Raw genomic sequence first — 19266 nt, forward strand, 5'->3', positions numbered from 1 at the left:
AAATAATGATGCTGGAACCATTCTTCTATCTCCATTTTTCAGATCTGATTTCTAGGTTTTGGCTTCCAGCTTCTGTGACTTTTGCCTTTATCATGTCGAGATAGGTGCTAGGGGCTGTCTGGGCACCAGGCTTCCCTTAAATCTGTCACTACCACCAGTATTCAAGCTGGCATCTTTTTTTTTTTTTTTTTTTTTTGACAGGCAGAGTGGACAGTGAGAGAGAGAGACAGAGAGAAAGGTCTTCCTTTGCGGTTGGTTCACCCTCCAATGGCCACCGCGGCTGGCGCGATGCGGCTGGCGCACTGCACTGATCCAATGGCAGGAGCCAGGTGCTTCTCCTGGTCTCCCATGGGGTGCAGGGCCCAAGCACTTGGGCCATCCTCCACTGCACTCCCTGGCCACAGCAGAGAGCTGGCCTGGAAGAGGGGCAACCGGGACAGAATCCGGCGCCCGGACCGGGACTAGAACCCAGTGTGCCGGTGCCGCAAGGCGGAGGATTAGCCTAGTGAGCCGCGGCACCGGCCAAGCTGGCATCTTGACGTTTTCTCTGTGGAGGACACACGCTCTACCCTGAGAGCCTCTTCTGAACTGGAGGACACCCAAGTGGAATTGGAGTCTGCTGGGAAGGGGGTGTACAAATGGATTCTGGATGACACCAAAATGTGTGTGCAGCAAATATGAATGGTCAAACCAAGCTTAAATCAATTATGATTGCTTCTATGCCCCATTTCTTTAGAATGTCAGTACCCTCCACTGGAAAAAACTAGTCAATACTAAGGTGAAGACACGAAAAATTGTATTCAGCATCCAAATTATTCAAAGAATAAGGAAGCACGGTCATCTTCTTGATTAGCCACAACAGATTGAAGTTCATTTGGCAAGGGACGATTTCTTTTCCTCTTTACCCAGGTTCCTTTGCCTGCCATTCAGTAGCACTCGGTAGATATTCATAGAACCAAATGGAATTCAACAGCATGGAAAATGTTTTACAAACAGTGAACACAGAGCAGAGAGTAATGAATTATGCTTTAGGAAAAAAAAAAAAAACAGGATGAAGTCCCACTCGGGGAGTGGCATCCAGGCCAGACCCAGACGAATGCACAGCTGGGTGCAAGTGTGGCAGGGTTGGAAGCTCTGGGCACTGGCGAGCTGGCTTCATTGGAAACTCCAGGATGTGAGACCAGGTAGACTGGCCAAAGCCTGAGCCTCGCTTCCAGATATTTTCTTTCAGTAGGTCTGGGGTAGGGCCCCCAGTTCCATCCTTTGTGCAAGTTCCCAGGTGTTGATGGTGCCGCTGCTCTAAGACTACACTTTGTGTGGCAACTGTAGAGTCTGGGCACAGGATGGGGGACCTCTCTGCATCCGAGTGTTTGCCCTGAGAGCAGTACACTGCCATTATTTTTCTGTGTGCCTCTCAGTGCTCTGAAACTCCTTAAGGAACACAGGACTTCTGTCTACATATTCACGTGTACTCCCTAGTATAGTGTTGGGCACATAGTGGGATTTCAGTAACAAAGTATTGAATTAAGAAATGAATAAGTAAACAAGAAACAAAAGAAAATAGAGACCATGAAGAACCAGGACCTTTGTGGTTTACAAAGTGCTAAAAGTGGCCGGACAGGGTCAAGGTCTAAAAGAACTGAAGGGGACTGGGGATGGGAGTTGACCTTGGATTTGGCCATTGGGACTTCCCAGTGACCCTTGAGGGGCAGTGTCTGGGGGTGGGAAATGGGTGGAAACAGTTGTCTATTGTGGATTGTATATGGAAGGGAAAGTTAGGAAATGATCCTATGAATGGGGACTGACAATTCAAGAAATTTAGGAGCAAACAAAGAGGGTTAAAGAACAGTAAGAATGAGGAGGTGGGAGATGCGAGGGTAAACATGAGATAGAACAAGCGCAGAGGAAATTACAGCACGTGCTCAGAGCATACATGGAACACTAAGGACAGGAAGGAGGAGCAAAGGTGCAGTGGAGTGGGGTGGAGAGTGCATTGGGGGATCACTGGCTTGCCCTGAAGGGCAGCTCGGTGAGGGCACACATGGGGTGTATGGATACGCTAGTAACATATTGCTGCCATGAGGAAGTACCACAAACAATGGTAAAACAACACAGATTTGTTATCTCAGTGCTCTGCAGGCCAGAAGGCCACAGTGGTCAGCAGGGCTGATGCCTCCTGGAGCCTCCAGGGCAGAACCTGTAGCCTGGCCTCCAGCAGAGGCTGCAGCTGGTGGTCGACCCCACTGTGGCCCCCTCTTTCCTCCTCATGTATCCTCTCTCTCTGTCCCTCCGCCCTCCCTCCTACAAGGACGCTTGTGATTGCATAGGGACCACCCAGATGAGCAGAATTCCCTCTCCACCCTTATAACTTCTGCAAAGTCCCTTTGCCACGTAAGTAGCATATTCACCAGCTCTGGGGATTCTGATGTGGACGCCCCTGGGAGGCTGTTATTCTGCCTACAGCAGGTGGAATACGAGGACCAGTTGACATGGGTAGTGGGACAGGGCGGCTAAAAGAGTTCACTGCTTGATTTCACAGAGGACACAGCAGGCATTCCCTAGTATGTGCAACCTAAGAAGAGGAGTAAAACAAACCCAATTTCTGGGTGGGTGGGTTCTAGCGAACTTCAAGAGGCAGCTGGGGAGAATAACTTAATTAAGCTTGCTCCTCATGGGAAAATGGCTGAGCATGAAAGTCAATGGAGGCAGGATGAGCCTCACTTACAGTGAGAGGGAGAGGAAAAGGACTTGGGGTCACCCACCTAAAACAGAGGGGTCCAAGCACCGGTGTTGTGGTCTAGCAGGTAAAGTCACTGCCTAAGATGCTGGCCATCCCATACGGGCGCCAGCTCATGTCCTGGCTGCTGCATTTCCAATTCAGCTCCTGGCTAATGTGCCTGGGAAAGCAGTAGGAGCTGACTCAAGGCGTTGGGCCCCTGCTATCCACATGGGAGACTCAGAAGTTCCTGACTCCTGGCTTCAGCCTTGCCCAGTGCTGGCCATTGAGGCCATCTGGAGAGTGAGCCAGCAAACAGAAGATCTCACCCTCTGTCTCTCTCTCTTTGTAACTCTTTCAAATAAATAAATAAATCTTTTTTTTTTTTTAAAGGGAGTCCAAGAGTGAGAATTAACCCACATTTTGCATTCTCAAAAGTTCCATCAGTCCCCTGGTTATGGTCTTTATTTTATTTATTTAAAAAAAAATTATTTATTTGAAAGCAGAGTGACAGATAGAAGCAGAGATCTCTTCCATCGGATGGTTCACTCTCTAAATGGCTGCAGTGTCCAGGGCTGGTCCAAGCTGACACCAGGAACCAGGAACTCCATCCTGGTCTCCTACATGGGTGGCAGGGGCTTAAATACTTGGATCACCTTCTGCTGCTTTCCCAAGCACATTGGCAGAGAGCTGGATCAGAAGCAGAGTAGCCAGGACTGAAACGGGTGCTCTGCTACGCGACGCCAGTTTTGCAAGCAGCAGCTTAGCCTGCGACACCACAGTGCTGGCCCTGGTTATGAGCCTTCCGTGTCTGCCCAGCAGCTCAGGCTTAGGATACCATTTAATCCAGGCCTCTGATCATCTCCTGACCTCGTGGGGACCCTCTCCCTTAAGCAACTACCATTCTGGGGCCCGTGATAGGCACGCTCTCACAGGCCACTGAGCCTTTACACACAGCAGCATTCTCCGCCTGAGATGTTCCCTCACCACCACCACTCTTCCTTGCCTGACTACGCTGGGCCTTTAGTCAGCAGCTTAGATGTCCCCCTGCGGCCAGAAATCCCCCTGCCTTCTTACCCCAGGCCCTGTCACAGGCCAGTTCATGCAGTAATGAGTTTGTCTGCAGTGGTCTATCTCCTCGCCCCCCTGTACTGGAGCAGATGCCTGAGACATGAGAACCATCCTACTCACCGCTGTGCTCCCAATGCTTAGCCTGGTGCCTGGCATGTCGGAAAGCCTTCCATGCATATTTCTTGACACTGGATGACCTCTATTAGTGCCTAAATCTGCAAAGAGCTCAATCTTTCACAAAGACCTTTTTCTTTTTTTTTTTTTTTTACATCTAATATCTCCTTTAATCCCGCTAATAACTCTCGGATGTGTAATTTTTTTTCTCCAGTTTACATGACTCAAAATGAATGCTCTTGCCCCCATCAAGCAAGCAGTGAATTGAAAGACAGGTCCAGGCTTGGAGGCCGGGTCCTCGGACTGCCGGCTCCCTCCTCTCTGGTTCTAGGGAGGTGTGGGATGGGGAAGGTGGGCCTAGCCGCTTCCACTTGGGAAGACACAAAGGGAGTGCTTTGCTCAGGGATGGCTGTGCAGGGCTGTGACAGGAGCTGAGCTCAGCCCGTGTACCAGGAAACTTTGCAGACTTTAAGTCCTTGATTCCCCCCACAACTGGCTTCTCACTGTGTAACTGGAGAAGCAAACTTCGCAGAGGCTTACAGCAGTGCTGGTTCCCAGCAGTGACTTGGTGAGGTGGCTTTTCACAGCCCCTCTTCGTGGTCAGCCTCTCCTGTTTCCCTCCGGTCACTTTCCACGTCTCCCTCCTGGCCTCTGCAAACCCACCGAGTGCCACTCGTGTGGCTCTGACACCACCGAGCTCCCTTTGCTAAAGCCAGACGAGTGAGGCCAGGCCACATCCACAAACCCAGTGGGTCCCTGCCGAGGGCTTCTTGAACCTCAATACACCAAACACTGAGGTTGTACAGCCATGACTCATGTAGCCAAAAGGAGTTCCAGAGGCTGGGTAGAAGGCAAGGGAGAGATGACAGCCAGGGGGGAGCCAGCCAGGAGGAGAACCTAGAGGAAGAGGCCAGGCAGGTGGGGCGCAGGTTCCCAGCGGTGTTGCGGGTGCTGAGTGTGGATCCCAGAATGAAAAGACTGGGGTTAGGAAGCAGCGACAGGGATGTGAACGCACCCCACGGTGCCAGCAGACTTGCAGTGGGAAGGAGTTGTGTCGGAGTCCCTAAAGCCCGCTTCCTCTCTGCCCTTGCGTGATTTGGGCCCCTCCTGTCTTCCCCTGGCTCTTCCTGCAGCCAGGGCTCCCAGAGCCCCGCGGGGACGAGGGAGCCTGCAGCTGGCCTAGGGAGCTCAGCGACGGTGTTACTGGTTACCGGTTCTCCGCCCCTTCTTGATTACGCAGTGGGAGAGGGAAATGGGGGAACTGTGCAGAGAGGCAGCTGAAGTGAGTGGCATCGATCAGAAGTGCAGCCTGCAGCTTTCAATTGTAGTCTAGTTAAGCTCATTTCAGACGCAGTAAGGAGCTAAATAAAAAGGCTCGTGACCCTGTGAAATTTTGAGCAGAAGTGGAGCCAGAGGGGAGCTGTGGGCCTCTGTGGGGCTGTTTGTCCCAACGCCCTCCTCGCCCCCCACCTTCTGTGACCAGCGAGAACACAGCTCTCCTGGGCTGCGGGGCCACCCTTGGCTCTTGAAATACACATGATTCTCTAGGTAAAGCTGAGTAGTCCACCAGACTGTGAAGACGGCCCCCCTTCAACACTCACCAATCTGTGAGCTCCTGGGTGCGGCTGGCTGGGCAGGCAGGTGCCCTCTCTCCACCATTGCCCTCTGGGCGGCCCTCTTTCTCGGACAGGGTCCTTCCCGCATGGAGAGGAAGAGGACTTGGGAGTTCCTGGCTAGTGATTTATGACTGGTACCTCCCAGAGAATCCTCAGGAACCACATGTAGGCAGAGGCTGAAGTGGGGGTGGGGGTGGGGGTGTGGTCAGTCCACCAGGTAACCCTAATGGGAAGGCAGTGTCTGGGCTTGGCTGTATGCACCTGCTGTGATCTAGCCAATGAATGAGACAGAATTTAGTAACATCTGCGATTGAGCCCCAGGCCTGCAGAGATGAGTGACAGAACAGCCAAGTGCAGCGCTTGTTTGATTCAAGTTCAGACCCAGAGGGACTGCATGTGTGGCCTGGTCCCAGAGGAGAGAGAACCATTTTCTAGGGTTTCCTCTGAGCAGCGCAGAGCTGTCCTGTTCACAAACCTAAACCTACTGTACCTGACAGCAGCACCAGAAGCTCAGAGGTCACTTTTGACATTTCTTGAAGATAAGACATCATTTACAGAGCATGAAGAAGATGGAGTAATAGAATATCCAGACTGCCAGGGATGGCATTGTGGCACAGTGTGTTAAGAAGCAGCCTGCGGCACCGGTATTCCATATGGCTGCTGGTTCAAGTCCCAGCTATTCCACTTGTGATCCAGTTCCCTGCTAATAGCCTGAGAAAGCAGCAGAAGATGGTCCAAGTTCTTGGGCTCCTGCACCCACCTGGGAGACGCAGACAAAGTTCTTGGTTCCTGGCTTTGGCCTGGCCCAACCCCAGCAGTTGCAGCACTTGGGGAGTGAACCAGTGGATGGAAGATTTTGCTCTCTGTCTTTTCCTCTCTATAACTCTGTCTTTCGAATAAAGAAACAAATCTTTTTTTTCTTAAAGATTTACTTGTGTTTTGAAAGGCAGAGATAAAGAGAAAGAAGGTGAGAGAGAGAGAGAGACAGAGTTCTCCCATTCATCGGTTCACTCCTTAAATGCCCTGGTCCAGGCTGAAGTCACACGTCTGGCATTCATCCCAGCTCTCTTACATGTGTGACAGGGCCCCAATTACTTGAGCCACCATCTGCTCCTTCCTGGGGTACACATCAACAGGAAGCTGGAATCAGAATTGGAGCTGGAAGGCAGGACCCAAACCCAGGCATTCTGATAAAGGATGCAGGAGTCCCAAGCAGCTCCTTAACTGCTGGCTCAAATGCCTGCCCAAGATTCATAGGTTGATAGATTCCTAATGCTAGTCAAAGGCTGGCGCCGCAGCTCACTAGGCTAATCCTCCGCCTTGCAGCGCCAGCACACCGGGTTCTAGTCCCGGTCGGGGCGCCGGATTCTGTCCTGGTTGCCCCTCTTCCAGGCCAGCTCTCTGCTGTGGCCCAGGAGTGCAGTGGAGGATGACCCAAGTCCTTGGGCCCTGCACCCCATGGGAGACCAGGAGAAGCACCTGGCTCCTGCTATCGGATCAGCGCGGTGCACCGGCCACAGCCTGGCAACCATTGGAGGGTGAACCAACGGAAGGAAGACCTTTCTCTCTGTCTCTCTCTCTCTCACTGTCTACTCTGCCTGTCCAAAAAAAAAAAAAAAAAAAAAAAAAGACATATGCATAATTAGAAGTAGCACTTGATTACACAGCCAAGGCTGGACCCGGCTCTGGTCTGGCTCTCCTCTACTAGGGCCTCCAGGTCGCATTTACTCCCTTGCCAATAGAGCACAGTTCAGGTTCCCAGGACCTTGGCATTTCTCTGGATACCTCAGGCTTTCCACAGTCCCTGTGCAGGCCTGGCCCCTGAGTCTGTTCTCTCAAGGACAAGTCTGCCAACAAGGTCACTCCATAGCCCCTAGGGGTGGCCTGGATGGGGCTGGGGGTGGGAGAGGGGGCTGGAGTAGTTACATACAGGACAAGGCTGAGGTAGGAAGAGAAGAAACGGGGATGAGGCAAGAAATGAGAGCTCGTTCCATTTCCTCTATCGAAGCCCAAAATTTGAAGTTCACATCAGGTGTTCCTGAATGCTACAAAGGTGGATTTGTCAAGTAGGAGGCCAGAACATTCTATGTAGCTTCTGAATATTTGGGTATGTGGTTTAAGCCCATCTAATAGTACTCCAGCTCCAGATCCTGCCTGTGCTAGGGTGGTCCAGTAGAAGATTGCATTGGAAAGTGTGAGATTCCTCTCCATGTTCAAGCCACTGAGCGTGGCCAGTGCCATGCAGTTGGGTCACTGAGGAGGAGTCAGCAGGTGCACCCATGGGTGAAGGCCCTGGAATGCCATAGCACGGGATTCTGCCATGGGCCCTTGAGAGGTCTTTGCAAGTCTCCAGGGGATACTTGATGTGAGCAGATTGGGGGTTTAGGACAATGACTTTGCTGGCAGTGAAGAGGCTGGAATGATAGGAGAGGAATTGAGGCAAGGAGGCCAGTTTGGAGGCTGCTTCAGCCATGGAATGGGGTTTCCGCCCTGACTGCAGGCTGAGTCAGCCTGCTCCGGGCCTCCATCTGTGCCGTCTCGATGCCTCTCTGCTCTCAGCAAAGTCAAATCTTTCTCTGTGGTGTGAAGCCAGCTCCCAGCAGAGCAGCACTGAAGACACCAGCCTGAGGAGATGCCCAGTGTTCAGAAAATAAAGTCCCTCCTGATCCCAGGGTAATGCAGCGAAGCCAAGGCACCACTCTCTATTCACGTGTGGAATAATCTTCAAGAACTCTCTCCTGTCAGCCTCACAATCAAATTTGGGTTATTAGGAATCCCCAGTAAAGTAATCAGCTTTTGTTTAATTTGTAAAATGGTTGTTACCCTATTCATGGCTTTTTTTCCTCTATGCTCTTTCTATGAATTTAACTATGCAAAGCTTGTATATTTGCCTTGAGAGAACCTGCTTGTTCTTTCCCTTTCCTATTCTCCTCTTTCCTTTCTTCTCTCCCCTCCCCTCCTCTTTTCTCTCCTCCATTCCCTTCCTTTCCTTTTCCTTCCCTTCACTCTTTCCTGCTCTCTCCTTTCTCTCTCTCTCTCTCTCTCTCTCTCTCTCTCTCTTTCTTTCTTTCTTCTTTTTAGAGACTTACTCATTCACTTGAGAGGCAGAGTTACAGACAAAGAGAAAATTTTTTCATTTGCTGGTTCACTCCCCAAGTGGCCACAATGGCCAGCGCTGAACCAATCTGAAGCCAGGAGCCAGGAGCCTCCTCTGGGCCTCCCATGCAGGTGCAGGGGCCCAAGCCATAGCTGAGAGCTGGATCTGAACAAAAGCAGCCGGGACACAAACTGGCACCAGTATGGGACTCCAGCACCGCAGGCAAAGGCTTAGCCCACTATGCCACAGAGCTGGCCCTGTCTTTCTTTTTCTTTTTCTTTCTTTTTTTTCCTTCCTTCCTTCTTTCCTTTTTTGTTTTTCTTTATAGAGCAGCAGATAAAGAGATTCTTGTGTGGTTCAGGCTGTTCAGCTGCAGTTGAATGAAACTGACACTAGATGCACATGCCACAGAGACCTGAATTTTCAGGGCTAGAACCTGAAAAATAAGGACTTGGAAATGGAATTTTACAGGAGCAGGAAACGTGTAAGCATTCTCCATTTCTAGAAGGCTCGGGTTCAGCATGTTGCCCTGACTTCATGTCACTGGCTGACACTTCTGCCACATGTGCCAGGGCCCTCTCATGGCTTCCCCTGAGGGATGGAGAATGGCTCTCGGGTGCACAGGCAGCACTTACAGAACTGTTCATCCGTACGTGCCATTTACCAGAAAGTAGCCCTGTCCTTCCCTCCAAAAATGCTAGATATGAATATAAAGCTTAACTCTACGTGCGAGCCAATTTTACTTTCCTCAGAAATGTCTTCTCTTGTGTCCTGTTAATTGTGTAGTATATGATGCTTAGCAGATGCTTAAACTCATTCATGCTACCCTGTGGGATAGGGGTTTGGCACAGCACTTAAGAATTACTCCATCCCGTTTTGGAGTGCCTGCATTCAAGATCAGCTCAGCTTCCAATTCCAGCCTCCTGGAGACTTAACACACACCCTGGGGGACAGCAGGTGATGACTCAAGTAATTAGGACCCTGACGCCCACGTGGATAGAGCGTACAGATAGAGTTCTGTACTCCTGGCTTTAGGCTGGTCTTGTCTGGTCTGTTTGGGGCATTTGGGGAGTGAGCCAGCAGATGGAAGATCTCTCTCTCTCTCTCTCTCTCTCTCTGCCTTTCAAATAAACTTTAAAAATCAATAGCAGCAACAGCAGAATATTACTCTCTGCAATCATTTTTACCACTGTTGACATGTTCCTCAAATATTCATTAACTCACCTTCAGGCAAACTTGTACTGAGCACTGGGTATGTGATGGTGTTCGCAACAGCTGCTTGACCAGGGACGCTTTCAGTGAAGGCTGGAAGACAGATGTCTAGAGCAGCAATAAATGGGATGCGGGAGGAGGGCTGCTCGGAGCCACAGGGGTGCAGCAGGGGAGGAGGAGCAGCACAGGGGAAGGCTTCCGAATGCAAGAACAGTTCCGGTGTGACCTCGGAGTGACTAAGAGTTTGTCCAGCAACACAGGGTCAACAAGGATTCCGGGCAGACCAAATCGCCTGAGTAAAATCCCAGATGCAAGACAACATTTAGCACGTTAGGAAAACATCTGAATTCATCGTGGTTGAAGTGTGATGGGTTCTGGGTGGGGGAGGGTTGAATGAGTGGCGGGGGGTCGAGTGTGGGAAGATGTGTCAGTTCAGACACGGTGCGTGGAGCTTCAATCTGAGAGCAAGCGTGGGTGACTGAAAGGTTTTAAAGAAGGGCAGGGGACACAGGGTGAGGAGGTGCTGGCTGGGCAAGTCTGAAGCCAGGGAAACCTGTTGGAGTGAGCCACGTGCAGGAGGCAGGGTTGGTGGTCACCCCTAATGTCCCCATCGAGAGAGGCCTTCTCTGACCCTCGACTCTCATGGAGCCCTACATTTTCCCTGTGTGCTATTTATTAAAATATGTAACTATGCACCTCTGATACCATTCTTTGCTTCACTAAGTGTCACCTTTAGTAGACAGTGAATGACTCCAGGAAGGCATGAATTTCATCAGACTTGTTGGCACCTGTATTGCAGCACCAGGAATAGTACCTTGCAAGTGGCAGGGACATCTGTGAACAAGCAAATGAACGGAGGAACAGGCAAGGAGGGGAGGGGCAGATTTGTAGGGTAGCTGGGCGGACCTGGTGATTGCTAGTAAGGGTGGAACTGGCAGCCAGGTGGAGAATCCTGTCATCTGTGGATAAATGAGGCCCTTGGGGAGAGAGGGCAGGAGAAGCAGATTTGTAACCCAGGAGGGTGGAGAGTATATTATGAGCTCAGTTTTGGGCAGATGGAATTGTGAATCAGATTTGGTTTTAATACTGAAAGTTACATTTAAAGTCTATTTGCCAGAAAAGCAACAAATCAAAAAAGCAAACTGGGGCAGGTTTTTGGCCTAGTGGCTCAGCCGCCAGGTAGGCTGCTTGTACCCCTCATTGGAGTGCCTGGGTTCAAATCCTGGCTCTGGCTCTGGCTCTTGATTCCAGCTTCCTACCAGGGCAGATCCTGAGAGGCAGTGGTGATGGCCCAGGGAGCTGGGCTCTGGCCATCCATATGGGAGGCCTGGATTGAGCTCTTGGTTCTCAATTTTGATCCAGTCCAGTCCTCATTATTGCAGGCATTTAAGGAGAAAACCAGCAGATTGGAGATCCCTCTGTCTTTTGTCTCTCTCAAGTGCAAAAATATGTAAATGAAGGTATAAATAAATAAAGCCAACAAACAGCAAACAAAAGAAATAAGTATAGCAGAAACAGATGGATGAATCTTTTTTTACCTTTATTATTCAGTTTTTCACAGGTTTTCCTTTGCAATTCTTTTTATTTTAGCAGATAAAAATCATCAGTATGCAAAGTGTCTTTGTATTAATATAGTGACTTTACCCCATGAAAGGGTTACATTTTCTAATAAGAATGATTGCATCCTTGTATTCATAAAAGCATTAAAATCAAGAAATATAGTAGTGGAATATTGTAGAAATAATTTTGCTGTAACAATTTTCTTATTACTACATTTTTGTGAACAAGACAGAAAATGGAAGCAAATGTGGGTGATCACTGCTTCTTTTCTATTTTTATCATTAAATACTTCGTATTTCTCCAAGTTGGAGGCTTTGAGTAAAGTCCACAGAGATTTCTTCCATACGTACATTGTCCCATACCTGCAGTGCCCGTGCTGGTGGGAAATGGGACATTCTTGATGAGGACATAACATATCAATAGTTGATTTAGTCAAGCATTTTGTAAACTCTGTTCTTCAACAAAAAGGCACAGATTAAAAGAAAAAGAAACAGAAGCCTCTGAAGATTTTATTATAAATTTTAAATTCCAAACTTGGGAGATTTGCTTGAGGTCTAATGAGGGTGGTAATTCTAGAATGAGTGGAGTTCAGAATTACTGTAAAACAAACAAACAAAAAAGCTTGCTCCTGAATTGATTTTGATCCAATCCACTTTTCTCTCTCTTTCTTCTTGCTCCCCTTCTCCTCTTCTATGTTTTTGCAGGGGATTCAGAAGTGTGTTCCTTTCCTAATCGGACATTTGAAAGATGCAAGTAACAGTGACGTCATCCTAAACATCCTCATAGAGATAGCAGGCTCTGAACCAGCGGCTCTGAGCAGCTTCCTCCCGATGCTCAAAGAGATAGGTGAGAGATTCCCCTACCTCGTTGGACAAACGGCGAGGATCTACGGAGCTGTTGGGCAAGTGGACGAAGTAAGTTTGGCTTTTTTCATGGCTTCCTGGATTCTACTGGTACTTAACCCATTGACGCTCTATGACCTGCATATTGGTCTTGGGACTTCTGAGAATTCCCATTTAGTTTTCTAACCTTGTGTGTGGACAGTGACCTCTGGGTCAAGGTGGTAGGGTTGTGTGGAAGGCTCCAGAAGGAAGAGTGTCATTGCCAGCATGTTACCTGAAGAAGAGGGCAGGTTGAAGTGCAGCGGGACAGCTCTGTAACAACAACTGCTCATTTCTGGTTCAGTTCTGCTTAACCCGGAGACCATTGCAAGCACAGGATGAGGTCTTGGAGACGATGAGAGGCTGTGGCTACAGTGCCTGCACTCAGTGTGTTCTGAGCCTTCTGGGAGATGTTATTTGGGAGAGTGAAATAAACGTTTGTAGATGTTTAAAAGTCTAGGCTAAATATTTACTTTTAGCAGGGACAACAGGATGCTGTTAGAGGTTGTGGGGATCAGGAGACTAAGAAAGTTTCCAGAAATTCAGGTTCTGAAGAATGTGGGCGTGCGTGCACACACACGTGCCAGTCTCTGATGATTTTATATTGGAATTTAGAATTTTTAATTTAAAAAGGAAAGCAAATATCTAATCAATAATCCATGTACCTCTGATCAGATTTATCTCACTATCAGATAAATATTAAATTGTGCAACCCTTAAGTAGAATTTTCTGGCTCTTCAAGTTCAACCTCTGCATACTACATGGGATGAAATTAAAACTCAGCCAAGAGTTTTAATTAATTACATGATTTACCCAGACTCAGATTGGGTTAGGAACCCAGTGGGAATGAGACCTTTTGTATCCTTGGCATTTGATTTCAATTTTCTCAAATGTCTCTTCAATGCTGTTTGATTCTGTTTCCACTGAGGATTTGAGGAGCCCTGTGAGCCTGGGCCTCCTGCTGCTAGAAACCTTTCCCCGCCCCCACCCCGCTGGCTTCCAGAACAGGTGTGAGCACTGAGCTGTCACGCAGCCTGCGTGTGTCGACGTGGGGATGCACCTCAAAAGGGATTTCATGATGCTTGGTATAATCCCTTTCTGCTCACTGCTGTTGGGAATGGCCTGCACCTGCCGCTCTCCCCCTGCCTGTCACCATTGCTGCCAGGAGATCGGCTGCTGGAAGTCTGATTAGGCCAACTGCAGCTGGCAGCTGTCCGCTGGATCTGCTGACCTTGCACATCTTTGTAGTGCCCAAACATTCGACCTCTGAGGTGGGAGGCCTCGAATCTGTAAGAAGTATCTTTAATGTTCAGTAATGTACATTGGAGGGGACTGCCCTTTGCCCAGGAGATTTCCCTGTTAGTTAGAATAAAACCAAGGCACCAGCCACGTGCAATCATGTCCCTGTTTGTGTGGTTTGTCCAGATCAAGGCTAACCTGAAAGAGAACGGTCAGCTGGGTGACACTCAGGCCACTCGTGGTGGGTGCAGGGAGCATGAGGGCTGGATGCAAACAGCCCGAGCAGCAGGCGCCCCTCAGGATTTGTGGCAACTTGCTGCCAGCACGCCTCTGGGTACTGAATTCTGAGGCTGCTCAGTCCCTAAGGACATGGCATAGAGTTTACATATAATCCTCCCTCTCCCGTAGGTGATCTCCACAGTATTTATACTATTTAATATACGTGATATGTAAACAGTTATTACACTTCATTTTTTAGGGAATAGTGGCAAGAAAATAAGACTGTACATGTTTAGTACAAGCGCAATTTTTTTCTGAATATTAATGACCCACAGATGGTTGATCCATGGCTGCAGAATCCCTCTATACACAGGGCGTTCTGCAGTTTGTTTCAAATTTAAGTTTTCTTGCTTTTGTTCCCCAAAACAGATAAAACATTCAGGTGGCTCTGCTTGTCCCAGCCCCCACCCAAAGCAGAGAATAATTGTAAGATCAAATAATGGCCAAATATATCCAGATATTAGGATTACATGAGGAGCTTTTAAACAATAACTATCTTGGTCCCTGTAAAACGCCTACTAAGTCAAAATTTCCTGGAAAGTTACCCTAGCGTCTGGAATTACGGCAGCTTCTGACAGGGCAGTGCTGCTGCAGCTATTTGTGGAGTGACAGTTGGAACCCCTGAGGCATAATTTTTAAAGTGTTTTCTCTTAGATTTAGAGTTAGACCTTACCCAGCACCCATTTGGCCCTTTTCCTAATGAATTTAGTAATTCTCCAGACTACCCATAAAGCAGTTCAGATTAGGTGTGGCAGTAACACCCAGCTCCAAAACCGTGACAGATAAACGCCTCTTGCTGTCACACCTAAAGAAGCCTAAAGGACTATCAGTCTGGAGCCTGGCTCCTCCCACTTGGTGGCTAGTGGATCCCTGAGCACACCAGGGCACGTGGCCTCCCACTCGTCCAGCAGGAAGGGGAGGGGGAGCAGGATGCTTCCAGCCAATGAGACACAACCTTGTGTTTACATCCTGTTGGCTAAATAGAGTACCACTGAGCAAGACTGTGTGTGTCACTGCAAAGGAAGCCAACACATGGCGTCTGGATTCAGGTGACCACATTCCCAGCTAAGCAAGAGAGAGGGCAGAAGGAAAGATGGAAGACAAACAACTGGCTGTTAAAGCTGCTCAAATTATTTCATTCGCTGGGTCTGTTTTCTCTCCTCAAAACTAACTGCTTTACACTGAATTGCCTCCTCCTGGCTCTGATATTCTTTAATTTCATTGTCCAATTCCATTTAGGAAGAGTCTAATGAACTACCTAAAAATGTCAGGTAGGCTTTATTTAGAAAAAAATATATATATATACTGGGGGGGGGGGGGGGGGGACATGAAAAAGAGAGAGCACTGTGGCCGGTGCTGTGGCTTGGTGGGTAAAGCCACCGCGTGCAGTGCTGACATCCCATATGGGTGTCAGTTCGAGTTCTGGCTGCTCCACTTCCGGTCCACCTCTCTGCTGTGGCCTGAGAGGGCAGTGGAGGATGGCCCAAATCCTTGGGCCCCTGCACCCATGTGGGAGACACAGAGAAAGCACCTGGCTCCTGGCTTCGGATTGGCGCAGTTCCGGCTGTTGCGGCTGATGGAAGACTCTCTCTCTCTCTGCCTCTCTGTAACTCTGCCTTTCAAAATAGAATAAATAAATCCTTATAAAAAGAGAGAGAGAAAGAGCACTACTATATTCTGGTCCATTTCCTAAATACCCACAATGGCTGGGGATAGGCCAGTACTGGAATCAGGAGCCAGGAACGCAATCCAGGCCTCCCACACAGGTATCAGAAGATGGAGCTGGAATTGAACCCAGGTAACTCCAATGTCGGATGCAGGCAACTTACCCAATATCTTAACTGCTAGGCTAAAAGCCCACAGAGAGTCTCCTCCACTCAGCAACTGTGCCCTTTCCTTGTTTGTTTCCAATGTAGAAAATATTACCACTAGGAAATCCTTTTAGCTTTAAGGATGGCAAAAGCTCAGATGTCCTGAGAACAAGTGTGATAGTCTAAGCAACTAGTGACTGCTTAATTTATGTGAACCTGTTCAGCTTTCTTTTGTTTTAAGATTTTTATTTATTTGAGAGGTAGAGTTATAGACACAGAGAGGGAGAGACAGACAGAAAGGTCTTCCATCTGCTGGTTCATTGCCCAAATGGCCACAATAGCCAGAGCTGAGCTGATCCAAAGCCAGGAGCCGGGAGCCTCTTCTGGGTCTTCCATGCAAGTGCAGGGGTCCAAGCACTTGGGCCATGTTCTACTGCTTTCCCAGACCAGAGCAGAGAGCTGGATCAGAAGAAGAGTAGCCTGGATGGGAACCAGCACCCACCTGGGATGCCCACACCGTAGGTGGAGACTTAGCCTACAATGCCACTGCGCTGGCCCTCCTTTCAGCTTTCTAAGTGAAACTTTAGGAAGCAGTATTCCTAAAGACCAAGAACAACAGGCACAGCAGATGACAGACAGATACATAGATATCTAGATAGAGATGGTGCATTTTTACCAAAACTCAAACAGAAAGAAGTTACTAAGGTTCATCAAGGAGTAGGTATGAGGGCAGGCATGGGTCCCATGGAAGAGGAAAGGCAATAAAGAGAGAGCAGCAGAAACCCTACCCTGAGCAAGTCCTTCCCACCCCTTCTAGATGGAGAGCTGGGTCTAAATAAGGAGACTTTGGGGCGAGGGACCATCTGAGACACAGGACTAGTGAGCCATGGGACGTTTGGTTGTTACGGTAAGACGGTCACAGAACCCTAGTGAGCTCTGGCCCCAGCATCCTTTCTTTTATCCTATTCTGGTCTCACCTTAAAATTGACTTCATTTGGAAGTTTTCTCTTTGACCCAAAAGTAAAAGTTTCAGTTCTGTTCAGGAGGTTGGAGTGTCAGACAATTTCATCAAAGATTTTAGAAATACAGAAAAGGAGTCCAACTCTCGGATCTTGCTCCAACTTTTCAAATGTACCATCTGGGACTGACTGGAGCCTGTTAGACCCCTCCCCTGCTGCCAGGCTTCTAGCAAATGCTGTGGTTTGACCATTAAGGAGAGGAGGGGTCTCTTGACAGTATGCAATCATCAGCCCAGAGATGCCTAACAGGGTCGGGTCAGCCTGGAATCACACACGTTGTTAACTGGTTTATGCTTTACCTTCTGTGCTTGTGCAAATGCAGGTGTAAGAACTGCAGGACTGGCTACCAGGAACCAAACCGGGTGTGCCTGTCTTTCAAACTGGTACCCATCTGGGGGGCAAACTGTTTGTAGCAGCTTGATAACAGCATCACAATTTTTCCATCTGTATTACACCCAGCAGAAGAGGGTGGTATGCACAAAGCAAAAAAGAAAATCCTACAGATCTTTATTTTCTCTGTCTCTCAAATTCACTCTGGGATCCTTTTTGCCCAAGCGTAGGTGAATCCAGGTTTAACAGCCACACAGTGCTTGTGTCATGGCAGTGACTGAGAGATGATTTCTAGGTTTGTGCAGGCATCTAAAGCACACCTGTGGGATGTCGCAACTGGGAAGACCCAGGAGCAAAAAAGCCTGCTTCTAGGACAGCTAATGAAACATCGCTCCTGAGGTGCACCTGTCTGTCCAGTAGAGGTCATGGCAGGTTCTCCGTCTCCAGGATTTACCCCAACCCCCTTCTCTGGTATGCTCAGTTGAGGCAAATTCATAAACAAGAAATAGCATGTATTAGATTGTCCTACACGTAGCAAAAAATACCTGGGTCCTTTTGTTCTTCTCAAATGAGAAGATGGCAGTAAAGACCTCTGAGACAACAGCAGAACTGATCCCCTAGTAGCTGCTAAGGGTCCATCCCCAAAACACATCTAGACCATTTCTAGAAAGCACTTGGTACAGTGCTTGGCGTGTAAGAACTGCTTGCTGAAATCTCGATTGACAGCAACATGAAGTACAAATCTGCATGGCTGCAGAACGTCACTCTCTTCTCCTGCTGATCTTTCCTGAACCCCTTCGAATGTCGCTTCCTGTGTGAGTTCTTCCCACTTCCACTAGGAAAAGTCGATCATGCCCAGTCTAAACCCCCACATCACTTTGGTTGTACCGCAAATGTTGCACCAGCTGTGCCATGCTGCAATTTTCAGGTCCAGGTCTATTTCTCCTCAATGAGTCTCTGGGACTGCAGAGAAAAGATATTGTACCATATCCAGGTGAACTCACTGGGGACCAAGAGAATGAATGAGCACTCGAGAGTGCTGCTAACCAAGAACCTGAGGGTTGCATTCTGACTTGACACTTCCATTTGGTCACGCCACTGTCTGATTCTTATAGATGATGTAATTATAACCTAAAGAGCGAGGAAATGAAAATGTTAATACGGAAAGAGTGGTATATTTCAGAGCCTACACACTTTATTGCTGGTATCTAACAGGTGCAAGGTGAGAATGAGGGTAACATGGGGTCTTTCTCCTGAAAGCATGTGAGGAGGCTTGGCCATCTGTGATTCTGGTACCAGAGAATGGCAGGTTCTTGTCTTCACGCAAGAAAAGAATTCAGGTGTGAGACAGAGAGTAGTGGAGTATGGGCTCACCACCTATAAAAGAGCTCAGATAAGCTTGCAGCTGTTTTTGAAAAGAAACTCATTCTCATTCTCAACGCTGAATCTAAAATGGCTTCAATTAAGGCCAAGTCAGGTTGATGTTTCTTGCCTGTGGAGGAGTGAAATAGAATGTTGGTTTCATTTTAGAGTTTCATTACTTGGCTAGATCTCTCCACACTTTCAGGGCTCTCAGCCCACCTGCCAGGGTGATTGGAGTGTGTATTGCCTCTGTGCCAACTGGGATCCACATGGAAGGGAGACGCCATTACGGATGGCCTTGATTGTTCTGGCTTGAATTCCTGTGTTCTGGCCATTGACTTACATCTCAAATAAATGGACTGAAACCATGCTATTTTAATAGTCAGATCCTCATTAGGACTTGGCCTTGCTGGAAGCACCTACTGGTGTGTAGCATGCACTCCACAGCCCTGCTGTGCTGCTCCTCTCTCGCCTACCCCCACAGACCTGCATGGTGCAGACCGAGAGGAAAGGCTTTAAAAGGTCCTGACAGATGATCTCATAGCACGTGGAAGGATGCTCTGCCGCTTGTTTTCCTTTAGCTGGAGACCAGCAGCCTGCACCTGTGGAGACTCAGATGGCACAGCCCTGAGCTCAGCCACCGCCTTGCTGGGTGTCAGATCCTGTGCCCTCCGCCTTGTTTGTCTAACTGGCTAGAATATGCTGGCCCAGCACCAGGGAGTGTTTATTACATCCTCTCTGGGCTCAGAGTCATGGACCCTTTTCAACTACAGAAGTGACACATGTCTTGCCCAGGTCGCGTTTCTGTGACATCCGGCAGACCTACAAAAACAGTTTTAGGAGGAAAAGGAAAAGAATGACAAAGGCGACAGAGAGCCGCGATCCTATCTTCATCCTGACTGTTGGAAAACATCCTGCAAAGTGGAGCTGGATGGTCGATGCGTACCTTCAGCTCACAA

The 19266-nt window shown here is 48.6% G+C and overlaps 1 protein-coding gene across 2 annotated transcripts in view; it reads left to right on the plus strand.

Annotated features, from left to right (window-relative positions):
• Positions 1 to 19266, plus strand: part of VEPH1 (ventricular zone expressed PH domain containing 1) — a 256104-nt gene that overhangs the window by 86878 nt on the left and 149960 nt on the right. For both annotated transcript variants that reach the window (XM_008266390.5, XM_002716326.6), the window contains exon 6: positions 12091 to 12300. In XM_008266390.5, coding sequence (XP_008264612.3) covers positions 12091 to 12300 — 210 coding nt within the window. The remainder of the gene's footprint in view (positions 1 to 12090; positions 12301 to 19266) is intronic.

This window comes from Oryctolagus cuniculus, chromosome 4, assembly GCF_051225735.1.
Source record: "Oryctolagus cuniculus isolate XC-2025 breed Fujian yellow rabbit chromosome 4, ASM5122573v1, whole genome shotgun sequence".
NCBI lineage: Eukaryota > Metazoa > Chordata > Mammalia > Lagomorpha > Leporidae > Oryctolagus > Oryctolagus cuniculus.